Source organism: Marmota monax, unplaced genomic scaffold (genome assembly GCF_021218885.2).
Source record: "Marmota monax isolate L192 unplaced genomic scaffold, Marmota_monax_Labrador192_F-V1.1 WCK01_AAM20220418_F8-fsc00074, whole genome shotgun sequence".
In the NCBI taxonomy this organism is placed as follows: Eukaryota; Metazoa; Chordata; class Mammalia; order Rodentia; family Sciuridae; genus Marmota; species Marmota monax.
Window position 1 is genome coordinate 9,441,225 of NW_026694232.1, and position 26,171 is coordinate 9,467,395.

The 26,171-nt window shown below is 39.1% G+C and overlaps 1 protein-coding gene across 2 annotated transcripts in view; it reads right to left on the bottom strand.

Moving 5' to 3' along the window:
• The window catches only part of Mcf2l2 (MCF.2 cell line derived transforming sequence-like 2), a 245,956-nt gene that overhangs the window by 87,512 nt on the left and 132,273 nt on the right, over positions 1 to 26,171 (bottom strand). For both annotated transcript variants that reach the window (XM_046466888.2, XM_058586213.1), the window contains 3 exons: positions 19,542 to 19,719; positions 11,381 to 11,472; positions 114 to 196 (listed from right to left, as the gene is read on the bottom strand). In XM_046466888.2, coding sequence (XP_046322844.1) covers positions 114 to 196; positions 11,381 to 11,472; positions 19,542 to 19,719 — 353 coding nt within the window. The remainder of the gene's footprint in view (positions 1 to 113; positions 197 to 11,380; positions 11,473 to 19,541; positions 19,720 to 26,171) is intronic.

Here is a 26,171-nt window from a genome sequence, read left to right on the forward strand (position 1 = left end):
CATAGTAAATGCTGTGAGTTTCTCTGGGAAAGATAAGGGATGAGATTTAAAACAGAGGGTTCCCACCCCCATAGATCTATAAGAGAAGCCGGCCCCCAGATCTGCTGACTTACTTTCGAGGGGAAAGGTCTTCTCTGTCAAGGTGCTCCAACTCAGGGTTCCCGTCATCATGACTCCTTGTAAATATTTCTTCATTCTGAAGTGAAAGAAATTTTGGTGAGATCTAGTTTCAGGAGACTTTTACTCTATATTTTTCTTCCCCCCAATTTCTGTGTTTGATTCGGCTTTGGCTTTTCTAGATGAGCAGCATGAGCAGGTTCTCTTTCAGTTCTTTATCTTTTTTGGGTTTTCCTCAGCCACTCAGATCTGTTACAGTTCACCCTTCAGGCTGCCTTTAGGAAGGTCAGAAACTCATACTCAAAAGCAGGTGTCCTTTTTCTTTACTCGCAAAGGGCTAGTCACACTGCACTCTTCCGTGCCCTAAAAACAATTCAGAGTTTGAGCTAGAAGGAACAGGAAAAGGATCACTTCACTCAATATCTCCTTGTTTTTGTCTTTGCTTTTGATAAGAAATCCAGGTATGGAGGTATGCCGGCTCAAGGCCAGAAAGAGCTAGAGGCAAAGATGAGGTAAGCCATTGTGGGCCTCCATGGACTGGTGGTCGGAAGTCACGTTGTCCCACCATCCTCTTGGGCAGTGGGATCTTTAGGTGGCATGGCGGAATGATCACCAGTGTACGCTCCTAAACCAGCTGATGGTTGGAGGCCCCACTACCCCACTTGCCAGCTGTGAGATCCTGGGCAAGCTCACTTGGCCTTGGGGCCTCCATTTCCTCACCTAGAACATGGACCCCATACACCATCTGCCCTAGGGAGTCATGGGAAGAATTAAGTGAGAGCATGTGTAAATGCTTTTTATAGTGCATGATACTGGCTAATTATTTACTTGTTCCTTATTAATAATTTTATGATACTCTGTTTACTATCAATATTATATAAATCCACTTCATTGTTAAAACTGTTTTCTCTTTCTTCTTCTTCCTTCCTTTCTCCCTCTCTCCCTCCCTCTCTCTCTCTCTCTCTTTCTCTCTGACAAGAGTCTCACTGTGTTACCCAGGATAGTCTTGGACTCCTGAGTGCCAGTGATCCTTCATTTCAGGCTTCCTAGTAGTTGGGACTAAAGGCAGGTGCCACTGTACCTGGCTAAAACTATATTTTCTTTAGAGTAAACTGAGTCCTGCCTCTTTTTGAGAAATGCCCAGTGTTATTATGAAAAAGAGCCAGGCTTATGTAATTCCTGAGAAGACACTATTAGTATAGATTCATGTTTGCTTGAAAAGTACTAAGTACTTACTTAGAATATAGTGATATATTTCCTGGGTGTTTTAAAATCAATAAGGAGGTGAATTTTAAAAGCCCATCTTCATAAGACATTTTTTTAATAAGTGAAGATCTAAGTCTTTGAAGTTGTATTCATCATACTTAGGTTTCTCATTGAATTACTTTTTTAATTTCAAAATTTTCTCAACATTTGTCATTGGGACCATTCAGACAAGTATATTACACAAACTAAGATAGTCTAAGAGACTAATGAAAATGAATATTGATGAAAACCTAACATTTTGTGTGTATGTATGTATGGGTGGGCAGGTAGACCTAAGACCTACCTCTAAAAATTAAAAACCAAGTAACAATGCTATGGAACTTCTTAATGATTTTTATTGCTAAGAAATATTTTTTGGGGTTGGGAATGTGGCTCACTGGTAGACTGTTTGCCTCCCATGTACCAGGAACCAGATTTGATTTCCAACACCACAAAAGAAAAAAAATTAGATAAAAGAATGTTGTTATTCTATAACAAAATATCCAAGATTTAGATATTTTAGATTTTAAGATTTATGTGAAGTAATTCTTTATTTTCCTATTGGTTTATGGCCAAAGTAAGTCCCTAAGAGTCAGAACAGAAAATTTACTCAAGGCCAAAATTTTTAATAGTGAGTGAACAAAAATTAGATGATACATGTCCTCAGATCTGGAAAAGCATTTTATTTCAATTAAATTTTTTTTTTTACTTTAATATTAGGTTATTGGGGTTTAAGTTATATACCATAAAATTAACTTTTTAATATGTATAATTTATTGTTTTGACAATTAATTGTGTATCCAGCTGTGAACCCTCCACAATCCCAGGTCCCCTTATGTTCCTCTGTAGCCAGTCTCTTCCCTCTGCTTCCAGTCCCTGGCAACCACTGCTCAGACTTCTATCCTCTGGATTTTCCTTTTCCAGATCACTGTGTGAATGGCATCCAGGAGCACCTAGCCTTTGAGTCCAGCTTCTCTTACTGGCAAGTGTTTTGGTGATGTATCTCTGGTGCTGCCAATATCAATAGCCATGTTTTATTGCTAAGTAGTCTTCACTGTATGGACATACTAAACTTTCTTTATTCCCTTCAGTAAATATTTTAGTCTGATACTATGTAAATATTGTTTCAGCTATATAGATCAGGTTACAGTTCTGTTCCAGTGAGTTATTTATAAGGGAATATAGATGTAGAAAAGGCCCTCTTACAAAAGTATCGTGGAGGCCAATTTAATGGAAATAAAAAAGATTCCTTGCAAATGATAACTGAAAGTTAAAAGATGAGCTTTCCCCCAAGAATAGGTGGAATATGTTGGATGTGTCCTTGTAAAATAGGGGAGAGTGACAGGCTATTCAGCCAATTGTTGACAGTGCACCTGGGCTAATAGAAGGAAGTTAAGGCGAGGCAGTTTTATTATCTGTCATGCCACCCAGAGCAGGGATTTTAAAATGTTCAGTAGGGGGATGGGAATAGGAAAGACAGTACAATGAATCTGATCGAACTTTCCCATGTTCATATATGAATACACCACCAGTGAAACTCCCCATCATGGATAACCACAAGAATGGGATCCTAATTAGAATAAATTATATTCCATGTATGTATAACATGTCAAAATACACTCTACTGACATGTATATTGGAAAAGAACAAATAAAAAAAGGTCCATTGGACTAAAGAAAGTTGTGGGTCATTAATATTTTTTGTAGATAATCTTTTCCAATCTGGTATCAAATCCAGAAAGCAAACAGATATCAGATATATTGATTTAGTCAATTTATCTCTAAAATAAAATGTTAACCTTATATTCCAATAAGATGCCATTCTTTTAAGAGTCTAAATTTTAGTTCGTTGTTATATACATCTGACCAGGGACTAGAAAATATTTTTTTATAAGTCAATGTAGGGAAGTAAACACTAGTCCCAGGATTAAAAAAAAAAAAAAAAAAAAAAAAAAAACCAAAGTTTTCACCATACTATCCAAGCTCTTTCTTCATACTTTTTATAAAAATTTAACCAGTTAATATGGCAGTTAAAGTTATACTATATTCCTTTCTAGATCCACATCTATGACGTTCCTGTGTCTGAATTACCCACTGGACTTTGAACTCCAGTCTTATTCATCTTTGCATGCCGACCATGTAATACAGGGCTTTCAGAGGAGTAACCAATGCTATTGACAAACCTTTCTCTCACTGTAAAACTTGCTTCTAATTATACAGTGAACTGTGCTCTTTCCCACTCCAATGATCTATTGTTTGTGGGGTGGATTGTAGAGTCTTTTGTTTCATAATAACCTAGTGATGAACACTTTGTAACAGTGACTCAAGGCATAGTCTTGACTTCCTCACCTTGTACACTGAATGATGACACATCTCCAATTTATGAGATTTGTACACTTGAGACATCCTCTTGGACTTACAGAAATGCCTTGGCCTAGACTCAACAGTATCACTCCATGTTGTTACCACATGTCAGACAGTCCGGGTGGAGCAAAGGGAGACTCCTCTGCCAATCAAGTCTGATGGACTATAACATGGGTACCGTGGAAAGGTCCTCAGTAATCTGGAACCACTTTAATAAGAGCCTGCTGTGAGGTAGCTGCCCTGTACATCCATTTTTGTTAAGTCTCAGATTAGTTGTGTTGTAGTGTAGTGGCTTCCAAAGTCTGACCACAGCCCACAGGCAGCACACATGCCACAGATATGGAAAACTTTTTCAGTTATATTGTAACTGATGTAATACATATATTTTAAAATTATGCTATTCATTTTCATTCTGCTTCTTATTAATTAATTAATTGATTAATTTATAATTAATTAATTAATCTACCAAACTGTATTTACATTCACCATTATGACTTATAATTAAAAAATCTCTTATAAGTAAAAAGAACACAAGTTTGGATATGAGAAGTAGCCCTAGATGGAAATTTCTGGCTACTCTCTATTTAAAAATAAAAATACCTTGGTACCTTAGTTCTCTCATCTGTAAAATAAGGATAATTATGTTCACATCAGAGGGTTGATAAGGCAGTTACAGATTACATTCTAAAATGCTTAGCACTAATGGCTCAATAAATGGTAGTGGTGGTTGACTAATACCTACATTTTAAGGATTAAATGAGGTTCTGCTTGACTTTCAGTAAGTACTAGGCAATAACTACCTTCCTGTGTAAACCATGGACCCAAATTTTTAACCATGAAGAGCTAGCCAAGTTACTCAATCTCTCTGGCATTTTCTTGTGTATAAAATGAAGGAGATGTGTGATTTGGCTATGAAGCATACCTCTGCTTATAATATAAAAAACCAAGATAGGCGCTGTTGTTTCTGATTTTGAGATGAAAGTTGAATTGTAGCTGACCTGCTTTTGGGGAAAATTTAAGTTGTAATAGGGGGAAGAGGCTATATTCAAGTAAAAGCTTGCTTATCAAATACACCAAAGAAATTGACCACAGGCCAACCACCAGTAGCTACTTTATTTCTTTGCTAGCAATTCCTATGAGCCTCTTGGAAGTATAAAACGATACTCTTTTAAAATAGAGCCTAATAATTTCTTGTGAAATCGAGTCCTGGTTCCCTTCAATTATCCTAAGAGTTGTCACGGAGTTACATAAAGGGGGCTACATTCTTTAGCTAACTAGTCCTTAAGAGGAACCAACTCAAACTACCCCTCCAGAAGACAGACAGGTGGCACAGCCCCTCTCCCTTTATAGTCATTTTGTCCTCAAGAAAAAAGGGTGGCAATGGAGGAGGCAGGCTGGGAACTGCTCTAGGCCTTCAACCCCAGCTCCATCTCAGCCTCTCTCCAGTGTCCAAGTGCCACCAACCAATATACGGGTTCTGCAGCAGCACCCTAAACGTTGATTCTCATAATCTCAACAAATGTAAATAAGCTAATTGTTCCATCTCCCCTATATTTTGAAAAAGTACATGCTTTTAAAGTTAAAAACAAACATACCAGAAAATAGGTTAATTTTGAGCCTGAAAGAATTTTGTAGAAACAGCCCTGATAGCTGCAGTGGGAGGAGCTTTGATTGAGTAGGGAGGGCCATGGGTGGGAAGGCTTTGGGACATTGCATAGACTAAAGCCCTTTGGAGGAAAAGGGCAGGCTTGAGGAACAAGCGCAAGTGGTCCTGAGGTTCTGTGGACATGGGAAATGATTAGAGAAAGATAAGGAATGGAACTTAAGTGTACACTTTGCCTGTTATGATTCTCTCTTATACATAAGACCTCAAATTTCCCAGCTAATATCATTTAATTAGTTCAGTTTTCTTATGGATAAATTAGCGGGACTAATACTTTACACTATTGGTAGTATTTTGTTTACAGGGGAAACTGCAAATGCTTTTTAACATTATTTTGAAGGTCTAATTATGTTTAAAGTATCAAAAATTGAGAAATATGTCATAGAATGCCTTTTTCCCATTCCCAAACCAAGAAAATAAAAGGAAAGGAAATAAGCATGCCAAGAACACTGAAAAAATATTGTCCATATGTCCTGAATTCTTTCAGGGGGGCTGATTTCATGTGACTGTAACCTCAATACACAAATTTTAATGCAACTTAATTTTATACCTGTAAATCGTTTTAACTGATTAATAAAATTACGAATCCGTAAAGGGCTTTATTAGGTCAAGCTATAGCTGAGTAAACGTGGTCCCTAAGCTGGTTCACAAATAGTTTCTACATATAGCTGCAAGGTCAATGGATTGACTGGCCTAGAATTAATGGTGCGGGGAGGGCTGCAACCACCAGGCAGCATTAGACTCACTGAGAGAAATCGAGAGTGTAGGTTGCTATCACAGATCTCTGAAATGATGGACTCAAACTTTATCAGTCCTAATTCCTACTGCCTCTCCTGAGTATTTCATCTGGGCCAAAAACTTTATCCTATGAGGAATTCAAGATGGAAACCTCAGAGGTATCATCAATATCTTTCTTTCCCTCCCTATTAAATTCTCCCCTTGTCTTCTCTGCCTTGATCTACTCCTATGTGTACCAAACTTTCTCTATGAGTCTAGTGTGTTCTAGGCATGGGAAGAACACTGGGTCAATGGGTTTGATTTCTGTCCATTTCCCTTTTTGCTGCTGCCACCACTGAAGTTTCACCTGAGCTATGACAACTGCTGCCAGGTGTCAGCCTGTCTGCCTGTTAGCACCTTCCTCCTTCCATCAACAATCCTCTACCAAAGTCTTCAAAATCTTTTCTCTGGCTGACCTTCTCTGCATTCTTGAACCATTCCCAGAATAGACCATACCCCTCGGACTTTGGAGACTTTATATCCTTCCCATCATGGAACGCCCTTCTCTGTCTAACTTACCTTTAAAAGTGGTATTTATTCTTTACAGTTGTAAAAGTGGTATTTATTCTTTACAGTTGGTGCCACTCCTTGGAAAACCATTCCCAATATCCTTATTATGAACTGCTCCTTTTCTGCCCTCAAACACATTGTATTTTGTTGACTGTAAGTCATTCTATTTTATATTACAAAGTACTGAATATGTGTTTCTCCCATGAAATTTCCATGTTTTCAAGGTTAAGCCCAATGACAGAATGATTTTCATATAATGCATCAAATTGCTGCAAACAATATTAAATTGAGCTGAATAAACTGCCAAAACTGGATCCATCAAATGTTTTAGTCATGTTGATTTTTGTATAGGTATTAATGTCATTCTTTTTTCTGATTCAGTTTCTTTGGTGAGCAAAGTGTAATTGCCACTTTTCTCCTCTAAACTTTGAATTCGATATTAGCTAGAGAGATCTAAATCCAATTTTTTGAGTCCTCCTTTGTCCAAGTCCCCATGGCCTATGATTGTGGATCTAGCACAGTGTTTCAAAAGTGTGGTCATTGTATCCTGGTCACTCTTGTCACTAAATGTGCAGATGGAAAATTCAGATTCCTGGATCCTACCCAAGACCTCCCTAACCAGAATCTTTGTGGTAGAGTCTGGGGATCTGTTTTAAGGCTCTCAGCATTGGGGGTGGGGGGGGGGTGCGGGAAACCTTTAGATTCTTCCTTCTGGAAGCTCTCTGGAGAGCTTAGTTGGGGGTGCCTTAAGAATTTGGTGGGGTCCCTCAATTTCCTGTCAAGTATCAGAAGGAGAGCACCCAAATGTGTTCATAGTTCACACAGGTCTCTTGTTGAGAATCAGAAAGCTTAAATGAAACTTTTGGGACTAAAGGTAGTGACAAGACAAGGAACTAAATATGGCCCCTAATCTGTTCTCATTTGGCAAAAAGGCCTGCATATTAGAATTCCATTTAAGGCCCAAATCTAACTTTCCTTCAGCTTCTTTTCATCTTTTACACAGGACACTCTATCTATAAACATAGGATTGAGTGAGAAACTAAAACTCCCTGAGTCTGCTGTGTGTTGGGCATCATGCCAGGTGGCTCTACAAGTTCCTCATTTACTCAACTCCAGCTCATCTACCCATGAAATTGCTAATTATTTGTTCTTTGTCCCCATTTTGCGAAAGAGGGATTTTAGGATATGAGAAATTAACTGCTTGCTAGGTAAATTAAGTAAATAATCAGATAAGTTAGGTAGCCAAGGACAATGTCAGATTAATAAACTGCTGATTCAAGTGTCAGTTCCACTATTTATGAGTAGTACAGCCATTGGGGAACTCAGCATCTCTGAGTCTCTCCATCACTGCTGATGAAATCAGGGCTAACAATCTCCTCTCGAGGTACTGAGGAATGGAGCTGAAATCAGGTTTTTACAGCTCCTAGCACAGTGCCTGGCTCACGCTCCTCTTGCCTTTCCAATTCCCCTTCTAGCCTTTGCTTTAAAAATATTTATATATTTTAAATTAGGGAGCCTATTTACTCAGAAGCCTGCAAAGCCTCTGTTTCTTTAAACAACTTATTAGGTGACCAGATACACTGTTCACTCTTCACTTTGCACCTTTGTGGGTGCAAGTCAGGAAAAAGCCCTTGGTCAGCCTCTGGCTTCTGTCTTTCGTAGAGGCTATGATGTGAGCAGTGGGGGAGGGGGCTTCCATGAGTCATGCTTTCAACTTCCAGTTAAGACGCGCAGAACAGGAAATGGCCACATCACTATTGCCAACAACCACAGTGAATCTCTTCCACCTCTGGGCTTTCCCAGTGAGCTGAGCTCATGGCAAAACTGTTGCCAGATGGCTGAGGGACAGTCTCAGCTGCCTTAGGGACAGCCTGAGCTGCCTTGTCAGGTTTGGCTTATCATGTTGCAGAGAACTGGCACAACAAGGTTCACCCCAGCAGCGAAGAGGCAGAGCCTTTTGGAGCAACGATTCTTCTAACAATTTCAAACCATATCATGATTTTAGTTAAAGGTAATCATCAGTGACTCTAGCAGCAAGTATAAACAGCTTTGATTGACAGCTGTTTTTTTTTTTTTCTGAGTATTTACTGTTCAGGGAAAGGGGTGGCATTTATCATGATGTTATGACTCACTCTGTCACACTGGGTGTGACTTCATTTCAAAAATCTTTCAGTTCTAGAACTAAGGCCAAAAGGATGTCAGAACTGCCACTCAGGTTCAGAGGCATGCCTGCTCTATCCAGCCAGGTCATCTGTCTTAGACAGTGGCACTAAATGTAAATAACAATAATGACTGCTCTCTCCTTCTTTCCCTTTTAAAAAGCGGAGGTCCATGCAGATATTCATTACATGTTCTTTCCTATCCTGTTTCTTACTACATTTCTTGCATATTCTGGAATAACTATTTCCCTGGTTCTACTACCCAGCTTATAATTGCACTTATTGGTTCTAGACTTCTCAGTTTAGGATTTGGGGATTTTGTGCATAATCCACTTTCTTCCTATTCATGTTGTTCATGACTTTGTTTGACTCTGCTTACAGTCCTCTCATAGCATTGGTCTTCACAAGCAAAAGTTTAACTAGCTTGTCTTTACTTCGTCCACCACCTTGACTGTTAACATACACACATTTCTGGGAAAAGACCTTATTATACACACAAGTCAATAGTAAGGAAAAAGGAAGTGTAGAAGCAGGATTTAAACATGCACATGTGCTTGCTTAACAGTACCCAGGCTGATGGTGATCTTCCCACACACATGGAGGGAACTAGCCCCTTAGCAGAATGGACTTGGAATCTGAATGAAACAGCAGCATAGCAGAAGGAAGAAACCAACAGTCTAGAGGACAGAGCCTCTTGGGTCCTACCCAATGCTTTCCAAGCCCAGAGGCCTCTGATTCTGTACCTACCACCCCTGCTCCTCATTTTTCATTTACAACAAAAATAGGTCTTCTATTTAACACTCACAATTATTAAAATAATTTACTTCTAATTTGAATTCTTTTATAGAGAACCTCCATGTACTTAAAACTTTCATGGTATCTTTAAAAAGTATGTAGATCAGGGGTTGGGGCTGTAGCTCAGTGGCAGAGTGCTTGCCTAGCCTGGGTGAGGTGCTAGGTTTGATTTTCAGCACTATATAAAAATAAACAAATAAAAGCATTATATCCATCTACACCTACAATTTTTTTTAAAGTGTGTAGGTTATAAATGTGTTGTCTGATGACAAGCAAAGTGAGTCACAAGAGATGTAAGTTCTAATCGTCTCATGAGTCAATGGCAACATCATAAGAGTTTAGGGGGATACTTCTGGGCTAGGGATGATGTTCCCCCAGAATTCTAGGGTGCAGAGAAGGATAGGCTGATGGTATCCCTTTTTAATAATCCCACAGACTTTAAGGGTGTCAAGTCAGGTGAAGTTTCACTGTGTTTACACATTTCAAAAAATTAACATTTACTTTTTTAAATGACTGATCAATATAGAATGAAATGCAAACTGTTTCCTTAATCAAAAGACAAGGAGGATGCAATTCCTCCAACCAAGAGAGATTTGGAAACAGATAGCAAAATCCTGATCTGCCTAGAATACAAAGGATGACTAATTGGCAGAAGAATGTAGTTTGCTCTCTCTAAGAAGTCTGCTGGGAACTTTAGTTTCCACTCTGTTTCTGCTTCCAGGAAAAAAAAGCCTAAGAATTGCTCTCTGCTTGACTCCTTACGGGTCAGTGGAGTTGTTATAGGTCCTCTATTCAGATCCTTCAGGGACTGATGATGGATCCAAACTGTTACTGAACTTCATCTGAGCCCATGGTCTGCTGATCTTAGGTTTCAGAACCATTTAGCCAGCTGATTATTTAATTTATAAACTCTTCTGTGTTTGCCTTGTAGCAACATATATTTAAAATTCATTTTATTTGTGTTTTAAAATATAACGCTCTTTTACAATTGTACATACATTGCTTGGCCATTTTCCAATTTTCATGTGATGCTCAAAACATTCCCAGGAAGTAGCTCTTGTTATCCCCATTTTTACACACTAGAAACTGAGGCTTATATAAGTTACAATGCTTAAACCCAGGACTGTCTGATTCCAAAGAGTATGCTTTTCTTTTCCCTTTGAAATAATTATATAGAGTCACATGAGGTTGTAAAGAAATATATAGGGCAGTCCCACATACCTTTTTCCCTACCTCCTCCAATGTTAACATCTTATATGCTATAGTGTAATATAGAATGGACTTGACGTGCGACACAGAGCTTATTTAGGGTTTTCCAGTTATTCAGGTGTGGGTATGTGTGTGCATGTGTGTGTAGCCCTGTGCAACATTCATGCTCTTTTTCTACACAAACTACACACCATTCCACCCATCTTAAATATGAAGTCAGATTACAAGAGTAACTAACATGACTTCTCCCTTAAAACATTGTCTAGCAGCAAGTACATACAGGATCAAACAGGATTCATTTCTAGCTTCAATTGAGATGAAAGGAAAAGAAGAAAAGAAAAAAAAAATCCTATAAACGCCAGCTCTTGGAGCACTACTTTGTGCTGTGTGCCTTCATGGGCACATCTTCTGGAGGTGATGATAGGTACATCATAGGGGAGCACAATTTGTTGACTTTTTTTGGGGGGGCGGAATTACACTGGCAATATCCTATGCTGTTAGAAATTTCTACCATTCTACCAGTGAAAGAAAAGTAATTTTACCTTGACTTCGAATTTAATTCCATCATCTTCCTTTTCCAGGGAGTTCAAATCTGTCTCCGTGTGAGGTTCCTCAGATGTTCTTGGAAGAGGAGCTAAAGCACAGAGAAAACATATCATTGATTTGGTTACTCCACTTATAAACTATATCTCAGAGGACTTCACTTACTTGGATGGGCCCTGTCCATGCGGATGACTGACAAGCTTCGTGAGCTGCTGCACAGACGTTCTCCTGGGTGGATGCAATTAAAAGTGAGGAGAAACACCAGAATATAAACAGAGTCCTTGATCCCAGGGATTTGACACATAAGCTAAAGAAACAACAGTCACACCCACATCATTGAAACAGCAAACTACAAGGTATTGGTAAATACAATGTGGTAAGAACAATAGAATTTTATCCATTCTTTTCCATTTTATCATTCCCATTCTTAATGGTCACCTCATAGGCCACCTGCTTCATGAAGACTTTCCAGATTAGCACAATTGTATGAACTCTTTTATGCTAAGCATAAAAGAATTATTAACATGCTTCAAATTACAGAATGATTTACTTATGCTGTATAATACTGCATTTGAACGTGTTCTTGAATTAGAAGACTAAGTTCTAGGAACCACATTTGATTGAATATCTTTTCATTTTAAAAAATAATTAACTTGTACTTAGAGAAAATTTGGAAAATACTAAAATTTTACTATTTAAACACAATCACTTAGCATATTTCCTTAGAGTTTTCTTTAAAATGCTCTTTGTCTCTCCACACACACACAGACACACACACACACACACACATGATGTCACTCATACTATGACTGTAATGGGATGTCCATGCCTGACTTAACCAGAGGAAGTTGCTGCTGATCTGATGATGTAGTGGTTGAATTTCAGAACCAATGGATCCATGCTTGTATGATAGAATCAATTAATTGAGTCAGGAAGGAATGGGGCTGTCTTGCTCTTTCTTTCCTCTTTCAGTCACTTTATCTGCCTTCTCTCCTTCCCACAAGGCTCTCAAGCACCTGGAGGTATACTTTCTTCATGCTCCATGTTCATTGGTAGTAAGACTGGCACTTGTGGAAGAGAAGCCCTGGGCAGGCTTTCTAATCTGCTTTATCAGCTTGATCCAGTGTTGGGAATGATGGCCACAAGGCTAATAAGTGAATAGTACTTAGAGTTCTTGTCACTGTCACTATCTTGGAGTTACAGAATACATGGATTAACCAGAGGCAGAACTTGAATATTTCTAGGTCCTATACCAACATGTATCCATCTAATGCCACTAATATTATATTATGATCAGAGAAATCTCTGAACCTTAACTTCTTCATCTGTAAAAGGGGGGAGGTCATAAGAAAGCCTACAACATAGGGTTGTTATGAGGCTTTAATGAGTTAGTAGATGTAAAGTATACAGATCAGAGTTAGGACTCAATACATTTTAGCTATTATTATAGCCACAGCATTAAATTTTTTTTTTCACATTCCTTATGAACTTCAGAGGTTCAGTGTTGCACCAAAGGCACTCGGCTGAGATGGTAGCTCTCACCTCTAAGCTCTTCCACTCACCTCCTTTATGTTATGGAATACCACTGTTTATCTTGGCACAAACTCAGTTACTAAGGAATCAGACAAATGTGTTTGAAAATCCCATTAGTTAACCACTGGAGTCCACATATAGTGGTTACTTGCCAAAAACAAAAGTGTAGGATTATTCTGCAAAATGAGCTGGTTGCCTGCCCGAGGTCAAGGGCAACCTGTGCAGACATGAATATTTGTTTAACCTGGAACTTTTTCTCTTTTTCTTATGTAATTTTCTAAACTTTATAACACCAGGGCTGGGAGGTGTGTGGCTCAATGTCAGAACATGTACTTAGCATGTGTTGGGCCCTGGGTTCAATCCTTAGCAGCTAAATAAGTAAACATTTATTTATTTAGGTGCTATGATAGAGCACATACGTAGCATGTGCGTAGCTCTGGGCTAAATCCCAGCACCACATGCTGGGAGCCATTAGCCAAGTAGGTATGACAATTTCCTTGCCAGCGTACCCCATGTTGCAGTGACATTGAATGTACGTGACCTTGCTCAAGGACCAAGGCAGATTAGGGTGTTCCCGGTTTTAAGATAGTCGTGTTTAGGGCGTTCCCAGTTTAGGTTCCAGGTTTAAGATTATTCCTGCTGGGAATAGGGCGTATCCTGCTGCCTGAGTTCCCCTTGAGTTCTCACGGGATTCAGACAGTATATTTTGGAGATAGAAGCCCAGTGGAGGTGGATTTGGGCAGAGAACGTGGATTTCCCCAGAATGTGATTGTAGACGGCTGGTGTGAGTTCGGGAATAAAGAGTTGCTGTTTGAATCTACAAGCTGTGTGGTGGCTCGTGATTGTGTGCCCAGCCAGACTGCGGCATTTGTGCCCAGCCAGACTGTGGCATTTGGCGGCCCGTGCGGGGAACTTCTGAAGCTTAAAGGTAAGTGAAATTTCTCACCCCTGAAGAAGAGCGAAAGAATGGGTGACCAATTCAAAAAACAATGTGTTCTTGTTTTGACTTATTTTGTTTTTATTTCAAGTTGCCTGTTCCTAGAACTTTCTCAGGCAAACTGGGGAAAATGGTTGACTCAAGGTTTGAAGTTGTTCACCTCCGAGCAAGAGAAATTGTTAGAGGAAGGAGGCACCCCAGTGAGACCAAGAACAATTAGGGCATATGTTGATACAATACAAAAATGTAGCCCATGGCTTTTTAAAGACGAGTTATTAAGTATATCAATGGGACCACCATGGTATCCTGTAGAAGGATTTTTCTTCAACAAGAAAGAGATGGCTAGTTCTGTTTGCTACACTTGTCTAAGATCTTGGTTTCTACAAAGTTCTGATTAATTTACAAAGCTAAAATGTTGAAACATCAACCACTCTTTACTTATTAAGTTACATAAGGTAATATATTTAAGCATGTGTGTTTTCATAAATTGGTGAATGGAAAAAAGGTTTAATATTGCTTTGGTCTGTGTCTTTGCTAAAACAAGGTTACTAAGAGTTAAGATTCTATCATGTGTAATTTATATACAAAGAGTATAAGAAGTTTCAGTTGGGTTTCAATTATAGTATTATAGTATCATAAAAAACATGAAAGTCTTTCATCTTATTAAAGTGGAGTAATTTGTCTAAATCAGAAATTTTATAAGAGTTGTTTCAGAATGTAAATTTATAAAAAGGGTTAACAGTTAAAAAAGAGATATAAAAAGATTCAAGATGTGGGAATATATTTTAATATAAAAGGTTAAAGGAAAAAGAAATGTTTCTAGATGAGATAATCTCTGTGTGGTAAAGTAAAAAGTTGTAAAATGCCATTTAAAAAGATTTTGAGGAAACTAGACTTACTTTAAAAGCTTGAGAAAGGAAGAAAGAAGAAAAAGATATTTGTACATGGCAGATTGAGACAAAGCTTCTCAATGGAGTTAAAAAAAAAGCCTTTGGTTGAAAGGCAGCCATGTAAACTAACATTGAAGCGATTTAAACAAAATCTAAGCCTCGTTTAAAAGAGTGAAGCTGTAGGTGGTGAAAAAGTACATTTAAAAGTACAGTATAGATGATAATTAAAAGGCTTTAAAAGGTTAAATTGAAGATGGTTAAAATGCCTTCATGATGGAGGAAAGAAGCTTAATCTTAAAGGCATTACTTTAAAAAAATGGGAAGATAATAGGATAAAAGATATTTAGATAAAGAAGATTAAAAATTTAAAGTGAAAAACTTTAAAGACAGAAGTATAGAAAGTTAAAAAGAATAAAGATAAAGAAGATGTAGAAAGATAAAAAAATGTAGGAAGACAAGAATTTTATACCCACAAAATAGGAAAAAAAAAACTAGGAGGAAAATAAGCAACTAAGGGTAAAAATACAAACCTTAGGGAAAAAAACTAGAAGATAGAAATAAGATAGAAAATGGTTGAAAATGTCAAGTAAGGTATTACACAGATAGAAAATGCAAAAAGCTAAGACAACTATTAGATACAGACATATACTTATTAAAGCAAAAAGAGGGAATTGGAAGGGGGTATATATCCCCCAAAGATAAACTTAAAATAACGCTTTTTACTCTAAACTTTTTAAATTTGGATTCATCAGGACTTAGTGCTGCGGAAAGGCATATGTATCCAAAAAATGTACATAAGCCTAAAGTACTTTGGAAAGATATTCTAACAGGACAATGGAAAGGTCCTGACCCAGTGATTGTCTGGAGTCGGGGGTCTGTTTGTGTTTTTCCACAGGGAGAACAGCAGCCCATTTGGATTCCAGAGAGATTAACTAAAACAGTTTCTACAGATCGAAAAGAAGATGATTTGACTCAAATCCATAACAGCTGATATCCAGAACTCCAGCTTGGCCATTCTTACATCTGCGACAGTGATTAACCAGGATGCTTTTTTCAATAGCTATTTTATTATTGCATTTTTCCACATCATAAGGTTCTATTTTTATTTTTTGAGCTCATACAAACCTAGGTTAATGTTTTTCTGATCAGTTTTATTTTTTGACTGTGGAGTTTTTAAACATTGCAATGGAGATTTCACCTAGGTAAAGCTACAAGGCCTTTACTATTTTCTTATGTGTTGTACGTTTGTGTACACTCTTGTCTTTTGTGTTGTATGTCTGTATGTGCGTATGTCCATATTTCTTATATGAGGAGCGCTCATGAAAAAATGGATCCGAATTATTATTTTTTTTATTCACGTGATTTAAATGGTTTAATTTAAATTAGGTAAACAGCTGTTAAGGATTGTTTTTAAAGGTGGTTAACAGATCTGTTTGTTTACTAATTTAAATTAGGTAAAAAGCTGTTAAGGATTGTTTCTAAAGTAGGTTAACAGATCTGTTTGTTTACTTTCACCTTTCCTTTTCATTATATTTAATAATTCTTTTCAGGATAATGTCTCTTTAGCATCATTGCCAGAATTCCTATCTCCATCCCAGTGCCGGTGAAGAACTCAACAAGTAATGCTCAATCAAAGAGTCAACTTACTTTGGGAGGAAACGGATTTTGGGAGGAAATGGACATATTGATAGATTCCTCTGCTTTGAACTGCTTGCAGAACTTGCCTGGACTATGTAACTATCGTTTGGTGCAGCGAATTGTGGTAATGCTGGCATATCTTTGCTGATGGTGTCACTAGTGATGCAATTTTTATTTCCTTGCCAGCGCACCCCATGTTAATTGTGGTAGTGCTGACATATCTTTGCTGATGGTGTCACCAGTGATGCAATTTTTCCCAAGGAGCCGTCAATTGGCTTGGTGTCATGGCATTTCTGTATCCTCCTCCCTTCTGCTAGTGATGGTCTAAAATTTGGGGGCCAATGGCTTATGCTGGACCGGTAGTCAGTGACGGGTATGATCCAATTGCAGTGGTATCAACCTAAGACAGGAGGCTGACGCCTAAAGGTCAGTTTTCCGATGATGGGTAAGAACCATATGTTGAATTGGACAACCTACCAGGCACGGTCCATAAGCCACATTAACCTCACTCCCCCACTGGCACCAAGGCCAAATTTGGGGGCCAACAGAGGTGAGGCAAAGAACCTCACCCCCCCACTGGTGCATAGACCTATCCACAAGTATGGCTGTATGCTGGACCGGTAGTCAGTGACGGGTATGATTCAATTGCAGTGGTATCAACCTAAGACAGGAGGCTGACGCCTAAAGGTCAGTTTTCCGATGACGGGTAAGAACCATATGTTGAATTGGACAACCTACCAGGCACGGTCCTTAAGCCACATTGCTTGTTGTTTAATTAATCAGAAGGGGGGAGATGCTGGGAGCCATTAGCCAAGTAGGTATGACAATTTCCTTGCCAGCGTACCCCATGTTGCAGTGACATTGAATGTACGTGACCTTGCTCAAGGACCAAGGCAGATTAGGGTGTTCCCGGTTTTAAGATAGTCGTGTTTAGGGCGTTCCCAGTTTAGGTTCCAGGTTTAAGATTATTCCTGCTGGGAATAGGGCGTATCCTGCTGCCTGAGTTCCCCTTGAGTTCTCACGGGATTCAGACAGTATATTTTGGAGATAGAAGCCCAGTGGAGGTGGATTTGGGCAGAGAACGTGGATTTCCCCAGAACGTGATTGTAGACGGCTGGTGTGAGTTCGGGAATAAAGAGTTGCTGTTTGAATCTACAAGCTGTGTGGTGGCTCGTGATTGTGTGCCCAGCCAGACTGCGGCATTTGTGCCCAGCCAGACTGTGGCAACCACACACTCACACACACACACACACATTCATATATATATATAAATATACCACAATGGAAGATTAACATATATAGATGTAATATTATTTATAATAAGAATAGAACAGAGGATGATCAGTGGGGACATGTGGAACTATGCTAAATTAAAGATGCATATGATAATTCCTACAGAAATATCTAGGGTAAAACTATGCAGAAAAGTAGGCTAAAAAATTAATAGAGGAATTAAAACCGAATATTAAAAAAATATTTGGTAAGACAGAAGAAGGCAGAAAAGGAGGAAAACAGGAACAAGAATACATAAGACCACTAGACAACAGAAAACCAAATAGCTATTCTGAATCCAACTATTTCAATACTTACTTTGTATGTAGTTGGACTAAACATGCCACTTAAAAGGTAGATGTAGGGGCTGGGAACATAGCTCAGTTGGTAGTGTGCTTACCTCGAATATACAAGGCCCTGAGTTCAATCCCCAGCATCACACACACACACACACACACACACACACACAATGCATTAAAAGGCAGATGTGAAAAAAATGTATTTAAAGAAAGGCATAACTGTATGTTCCTAACTATAACTATAAAGAAAGAATAGAAAAAGATGCACCATGCAAACATTAAGTGTAGGAAAGATGAAATGATTACTACATTAATATTAGACAAAATAGACTTGAAGAATATTACTAAACAGAAGGAGGGGAAAACAGATATTTCACAATTACAAAAGGGCTAGTAGGTCTGGAAGATATGAAAATTATGAATATGTATGTGCTTAATATCAAAGTTTTACAATGCATGATGTGAAAAATGACATACATCACGTCCACAAGCAGTTTATCCCAGCAATGTACAGTTGCTTTAACATTTGAAAATAAATCCTTGTAATCCACTGTCATAAAAGGGAATCACATGGAGAGAAGCCACATGATAATCTCAATGTATTTGTATTCACCATGAAGAGTATCTGAAAAATTCAGTACTTATTTGTGAGAAAAAACTCACAGAAAACTAGAAATCAAAGGGAAATTCCTCCATTTGATAAAAGGCATCTATGGAAAAGTTTGCTCACATGATCGTTAAAGGTGAACCATGAACTCTTTCCCCTAATATTGAGAAAAGACAAGAATCCCTGCTGTCACTTCTATAAAACATTGGGGGGGGGTCCCAGCCATTCCACTGAGAGAAAGGGAAAAAGGGATAAAGATAAAAACGAAATATATTCTTATTCTTAGTTATATATGATAAACTTCATTGTCTACAGGCTAAAAATAAACATGAAATGTCCAAGACTTTTACTCTCTTAACTACTATACTGTTAAGAGAAATTAAAGATGACTAAAATAAATGAAGACTTATAACACTCAGAAATGGAAAGACTCAATAGTTTTAAGATGATAGTTCTCCTCAAACTGGTCCATGTATCTGTATGATCCTATTCACAAGCCCAGCAGAATTTGAAACAGCATTCTGAAATTTATATGGAAATGAGCAGAACCTAAAATAACCAAAAGAATATTGAAAAATATTTACATCACCTGATCTTAAGTCTTACTAATAAGTTATCGTAATAAAATTCTATGGGATTGGTGCAATGACTTACCTATTTTTGTTTTTTATCTTTTCCAAGAGCCAATCTTACCACTCCATTACTAATTAACTGTGGACTTTTAAAGGCTTTTAACAGAGTCTGCTACATGCTAGTGTCATTTGTGCATCTGTATTATTCCTTTTCTAGACTGTGAGCTTCTCCTTGTATGTTGCACTCAGTGTCATCTAAGTGCTTACAAAAGTCTTCAGGGTCTGCACCATGTCATGACTGTCATTTGATGAAACAATGACCTCAATACATCTTAGGAAACCACAATCTCAATCCTCAAGTTCACTGATGAAACACAAAAGCCACAAAACTTCCTTCTCCCAAATAACCTACCCAAGGCGGAGGGCTGGTTGGTTTTTGGTGACACCCACTTTGGGGAGGACTCAGGATGGGGGGCCACAGGTTGCACTGGGCGAGTCTGTTTGGCTGCCAATTTCATCAGACTCACTTGCCTCTTGTGAAATATTTCCTGCACATCACTCAGCTTCTGCAGGACTTTCTGGGCTTTGGCCTAGAGGAACAAAAGCAAACCATAAGTAGGTCTCTCTGTACCTGGTCTGAGAACATGAAGCATTTTCTTTCTTCCTTTCCTTCCCTTTTCCCTTCCTTCCTCCCTCCCAAGTCATTGTGTGTCTTGCTGAGCTCTAGAATTGTGCTTCTAAAGAGTCTGTGTCTCCCACTTGAGATCTTTGAAACTTTTGGGTCCTCTTCACTACTGTCTCTCCAGGGCTCAGAACTCTGCAGGGCATAGGAGAGTGCTCAGTAAACATATGTTGAGTGGATAAGTCATGTCCATTAATGATAGAAAAGGATGTCACAAGGCCACAGATAAAGGACATTAGGTCAATGCACAAAACAGGAGGATATTGAAATTGGAAAGATATCCTGAATAAAGATCCTGATGGAGAAAGAAAATAGTACTCCTAGGGGAAACAGTGGCTACATTCTGAGGCAGGATCAAGGAAACCACGAAGCACCTGTAATAAAAAGGATACACATTTAGCTTTTGTTCTGCATGACCCCTTCTTTCTAAGTAGGAAAACAATACACGGAAGAAACACCAGGAGAAAGAGCTCACAGACATTCCCTGACAATACGCTCTATAACAAAGGCTGGGGAAAATAAGGAACAAGCCTGCAAGTTCCGCCAAGGTCTGCCTGCATACAAAACGTTCCTCCAGCCTCGCCTCCAGTAGGATGTCCCTCTAGCTCTGGTGGATTAGGGGAAGTGGGGTCACACCTACTCTGACTTCCATGTCCTGTATGATCTGAACCACTAAAGGAAGGACTCTGAACGAGAGAGCTGAACCACCACAAATCACACAAGTGGCTCTAAGGATGACTCATTCTGAAAGTGTAGGCTTAGCATAGCCCCTGGGAGGTTGATGCAGTTTATAACTGGAAAGTACATTTATTTTCTGAGAGAGCAAAGAGCCCTGAGGCAGGACTTGGAGCAATCAGGTTTCCAAGGCCCAGGAGAGCTGGCTGCACAAATGTTCCCTGCAGCTAAAGACCCTATCAATGCTGCCCTCAGGACCAAGATATGGGGCTGGTATCACTCTTTGGAGGGTCTCAGAGTTCAGAGCTGTGCTCTTTAACACAGTAATCACTAGTCATATGTGGCTGTTGAGCACCTGAAATGCAGCCAGTCGGATTTGAGATATAGTACTATAAGTGTGAAATACACACTGTATTTTGAAGACTCAGTTTGAAAAAAGAATGTAGGGCTGCTGGAACACTTGCCTGGTATGTACAAGTCCCTGGGTTTAGTTTGCAGCATCACAAAAATAAAATAAGAAAAATTAATCATTTTTAATACTGATTGTACATTGAAGCAATATTTTGGATATTGGTTAAATAAAACATGATTCAAATTGATTTCGCCCGTTACTTTTTGCTTTTGCAAATGTGGATATTAGAAAAATATAAAATTACATTTGTAGTTTGCATTACATTTCTATTGAGCAGCATGGTCTAGATCAAGGCTCATTAAACTTATTTTGTCAGGGACCAAATATTAAATATCTTAGGCTTTGCACACCATGGTGTCTCTGTTGCAATTACTGAGCTCTGCTGTTATAGTATAAAAGCAGCCATAATAATATGTAAGTGAGCAGTTTGTGTTCCAATGAAACTTTAATTACAAAAACAGGTGGCAAGCTTTGGCACACAAGGCTGCAGTTTGCTAACACCTAGTCTAGACTAAGCTCAGGGTCTTGTGTTCAAAGGGTCTCTTTGGAGAATATACTCTCTGGTGTCCAAAAGCTCACTTGTACAATAGACTAGAAGTTATAATAATATAACTAAGTCTAACTCTCCTCCCAAACCAAATTTCAGGGATGGTAATAAAACTTGGTGATCAGCAACTACCATCCTGCCATTGATGATCTTGAAGAAATTGAGACATGGGTGTAACTGCTACACAAAGATCAGGAAATAAGACTGACTGAACAATTGTCAAATGAGTGATGTAGGTGGATATAAGGCATGAGGTCACCCCCACAAGCCAGAGCCCAATGACTCAACACTTGGATTGGACAGGACTTGGGTCACCTTTGTTCTCTTGCATTTCTTCCTTAACACTCCAGTGAGAGGCTGGGGATGTAGCTCAGTGGTAGAGCATTTGCCCAGCATGTATGAAGCCCAGCATCAGAGTATGTGTGTGTTGGGGGGAACCTTTGAAAACATCTCATCATCAAGACCTCAGTGTAAACTCTGGAAATGGTTTAACTGTCAGAATACTCAGGTAAGAGGGAAGTTTGGGCAACTGCACTTTCCCCTGTCCTCTTTCCTCTTTTCACTTGCAAATCCATCCCCATACTGCAACTGAAATTGTCTTTGTAAACTGTGTATTTGATGTCAATTCCCCATTTTCTTATTTTTTAAAGCAAAAACTATTTTAATTTCAATTTGCATATTTACAATAAATAGAATAATAAACTAAGACTTTAGAGAAAATAGATCATCACTGTGAGTGTAACATCCATGTGTTGATTTTTTTTCAGAACACAGATCTTTTAAAAATGCCACCGTTTAAGGCTGGGGTTGTAGCTCAATGGTAGGACACTTGCCTAGCATGTGTGAGACACTGAGTTTGATTCTCAACACCACATATAAATGAATAAAATAAAGGTCCATTGCTGGGAGCCATTAGCCAAGTAGGTATGACAATTTCCTTGCCAGCGTACCCCATGTTGCTTAGTGGAAGGACTCGTGGAAACAGGACATTTTGCAGTGACATTGCATCTAAGGTGACCTTGCTCAAGGACCAGGGCGGATCCGGGTTTAGGGTGTTCCCGGTTTAGGATAATCCGGGTTTAGGGTGTTCCCAGTTTAGGACTATCCGGGTTTAGGGTGGTTCCAGGTTTAAGGTTATTCCTGCTGGGAATAGGGCGTATCCTGCTGCCTGAGTTCCCCTTGAGTTCTCACGGGATTCAGACAGTATTTTTTGGGAGACAGAAGCCCAGTGGGGGTGGATTTGGGCAGAGAACGTGGATTTCCCCAGAACGTGATTGTAGACGGCTGGTGTGAGTTCGGGAATAAAGAGTTGCTGTTTGAATCTACAAGCTGTGTGGTGGCTCGTGATTTTGTGCCCAGCCAGACTGCTGCAGTCCATTGACAACTTAAAAAAAATTTAAAATGCCAATATTTAGACTGTGCTGTTTCTGTTTTGTATCCAGAGCTTGTCCATGCAACAACAAATGAAAACCCCCTATGTAACAAACCTGAATTTAAGACCTAAATATTAATTCCAATATTCCCAACTAACATGTGTATCAATGAAATAAACATTTTTTACACAGTTCAATTTGGAAATTTTACATATGAAAAGTGATACCTACTTAATATTATTGTGTAGTCTCAAAAAGTTAATTCAGGAAAATTAAAAATGATTTACAAAAGGCACTGAGGTTGGCGAGAGCAGCAGCAATTTTCATTTTGGACCAAACATTGGACATGTTTGGTCCAAAATGAACTGCTGTGTGGGAGTCACTGTCTGACACCAGCCTGTTGCAAGGCCATCTTGTCTTAGGCACCCTAGCGGCTGGTGGTACTTCCTACTCCCCACATGATCTATGGACAGACCCTCCCCAGACTGGTGCCAAGGGAAATGGCTAAAGTCAACATCACATCACTTCCCCATTCAAAAACATTTCATGGGCTACACTGTGCATCAGGAGAAAGTCCTGACTCCTTGCCCTGGAGCAGGAGGCTCATCATGACTCCACCTGATTTCCCTCCAGCCTCACCTCCTGCCTGGACCATTCACCCCTGATCCATCTCCACATTCCCCAGATGTGGAAGTTCCCCCAGTGCTCTGGCTCCAGCCTGGCTGCCTTTGCACCTCTGTTCCTTTTGCTGAGGTTCCTGCCTCTTCTTTGTTTCCCTGAAAAATTCCTACTAAATCTTTAAGCCTTGATTTAGGCATCTTCTCCTCTGTGGAATACCCTGGCCTCCCCAGGTCGAAGTGACATTGCCTCCCCTGGGTGTTCCCCTGTCTCCTTCATCTTACATACTTTCAGACTGAGTAGCATGGATTGGGAAGACATTTGTCCCCCACTAAACAGTTAGCACCTTCATCACAAGGGTCACGACTTCCATTGTTATCTTCCCAGAAGACAGCACAGTTTACTTGGCTCCAACCAGGCACCCAGTGAAAATTAAAGGATCAAAATTTGCTGTTTGCAACTGAGATTGTTTTCCCTCTGTGGATTAGGTGGTGAAAGTGAATAAGGTTGCAAAATCCGAGCAGCAGTACTAAGAGGGGAGGACAGTGGTACTTAAAGAGAAAGCACTGTAAGAGCCTCCCGCAGTGATATGGCTGCTACTAAAAGAACAACAGCTTAATTTCTGAGGAGGTTAACAGTCACCATGTCTTCAGAGTAACAGATTCAACTTTAGTCATAGAGTGTCATTAAAAAAAAATTCTATTATTATTTTGTTTTTGAGACTGGGGACTCCCTATGTTGCCTAGACTGGCCTTGAACTCCTGGGCTCAGGTGATCCTCCAGTGATCCTCCTGCTTCAGTCTCATGAGTTGCTGGGACCACAGGTGTGCACAACTGTCTGGTCAATTTTTCTTTTTTAAAGGAGATCTATGGCAAAAGTGCAAAGCAGTACAGAGAATTCCCATATATCCCTCATCAGTTTTCCTCTTATTAATATCTTACATTGTATATGCTATATTTTTTGTAATTAATGAACCAATTTTAATATATTACTATTCAATAAAGTTGATGCTTTATTTTTTATTTCTTTAGTGTAAACATTTATATTAAAATACAATTTATTTTTCATATTGTCTTAGGCTCCTTTTGGCTATCACAATTTCTCAGATTTTCCTTGTTTTCAATGACCTTTACTATTTTTAGGGCTGTTGGTTAGATTTTGTAGAATGTTCCTCAACTGGAATTACCTAGTATTTTTCTCATGATTAGACTGGGGTTATGGGATTTGGAGAAGAAAACCACAGAGGTAAATTGTCATTTCCATCGCATCATGTCAAGATACATACTATCTATATGACTTGTCACTGATGTGTTGACTTTGATCACCTGGGTAAGGTAGTAATTGTTAGGCTTCTCCACTCTTAATAGAGTTACTTTATTAATTTCACCTCTCTATACTCCTTGGAAATAAGTTGCTATGTGCAGCCTTTACTTAAGGAGTAGAGGAGTTATACTTCCTCCTTATCATAGTTAGCTTTCTATCACTGTGACGAAAAACTTGAAAAACTTGATAAAGTCTACGTGGAGTAATAATGATTAATTTTGACTCATGGTTTCAGGAGTTTCAGTGCATAGCCATGTGGCCCCATGGCTTGTGATGACGCAGAACATCATGGCTGGGAGCACATGGCAAAGCTGAGCTATTTACCTCATGGTGACTGGAAAGCAGGATGGGGCCAGGGACAAGATATATCACCCCCAGTGACCCACTTCCTCCAACAGTTTTCACCTCCCAACAGTTTCTACCACCTCCTAACAGTCCATTCAAGCATGAATCCAACAATGGATTAATCCATCGATGAAATCAGAGCCCTCATGATCCAATCACTTCCTAAAGCCCCACCTCTTAATTAGGGCTTCACTAGGAACAATGCTTTCAAAACACGAGGGTTACTACGGCCATACCACCCTGAACGCGCCCGATCTCGTCAAAATACGAGGGTTTGGAGGATATTCCTTAAGGAAAGTATCTACACAAGCAATCTGAATTTCTTCTGCATGGGAGATAAATTTCCTCTTTCCTGTTTATTTATTCCATCATGTATTTATATCAGTATAGATTAACGGATACCTCTCTCATACTTTGGATTGTAATCTTGTACTACTTTGTAATTCTGTTGCTCAAATGTTCCAGCACTGGCCACTGAGTGCTCTTCCAATTGGCTCCATGTCCCTTGTTGTGGTGTGTTGTTTTGTTTTGGAGTACTCCTTACTTTCTAGCGCTATAAGATGCTCCAGGATCTCCTTAAATACTTCCTACCCCAGTCCTAGAAGCAGCCATTTCTCCAAAGCACCCTGTTTTGTTTTTCTTACTGGAGAATGATATTAGAAAATAAGATCTTAGCTGGCCATGGTAGTGTGCACCTGTAATCCCAATGACTCAGGAAGCTGAGAAAGAAGGGAATGCAAGTTTGAGGCCAGCCTTATCAACTTATTGAGACCTTGCCTCAAAATACAATTTTAAAAAGGGTTGGGGATGTAGCTTAGTGATGGAGTGTTTGCCCATCCTATGTGAGGCCCTCAATTCAATTTCTGGGGGTTGGGGGTAGGGGATAAAAGAAAGAAAAGGAAGGAAAATAAAGAAGTGTTTGGTTCTAGATGTGCTCATCATACTGTGGTCTCATTGCTTACAGGCCCTTACAAGCCCTCTCAACTGTCAAAGTAGGAAATGCATGTTCTTATACTAACCCACGTGTATACATATATCTATGGATATTTCTATATGTATAGAGTAC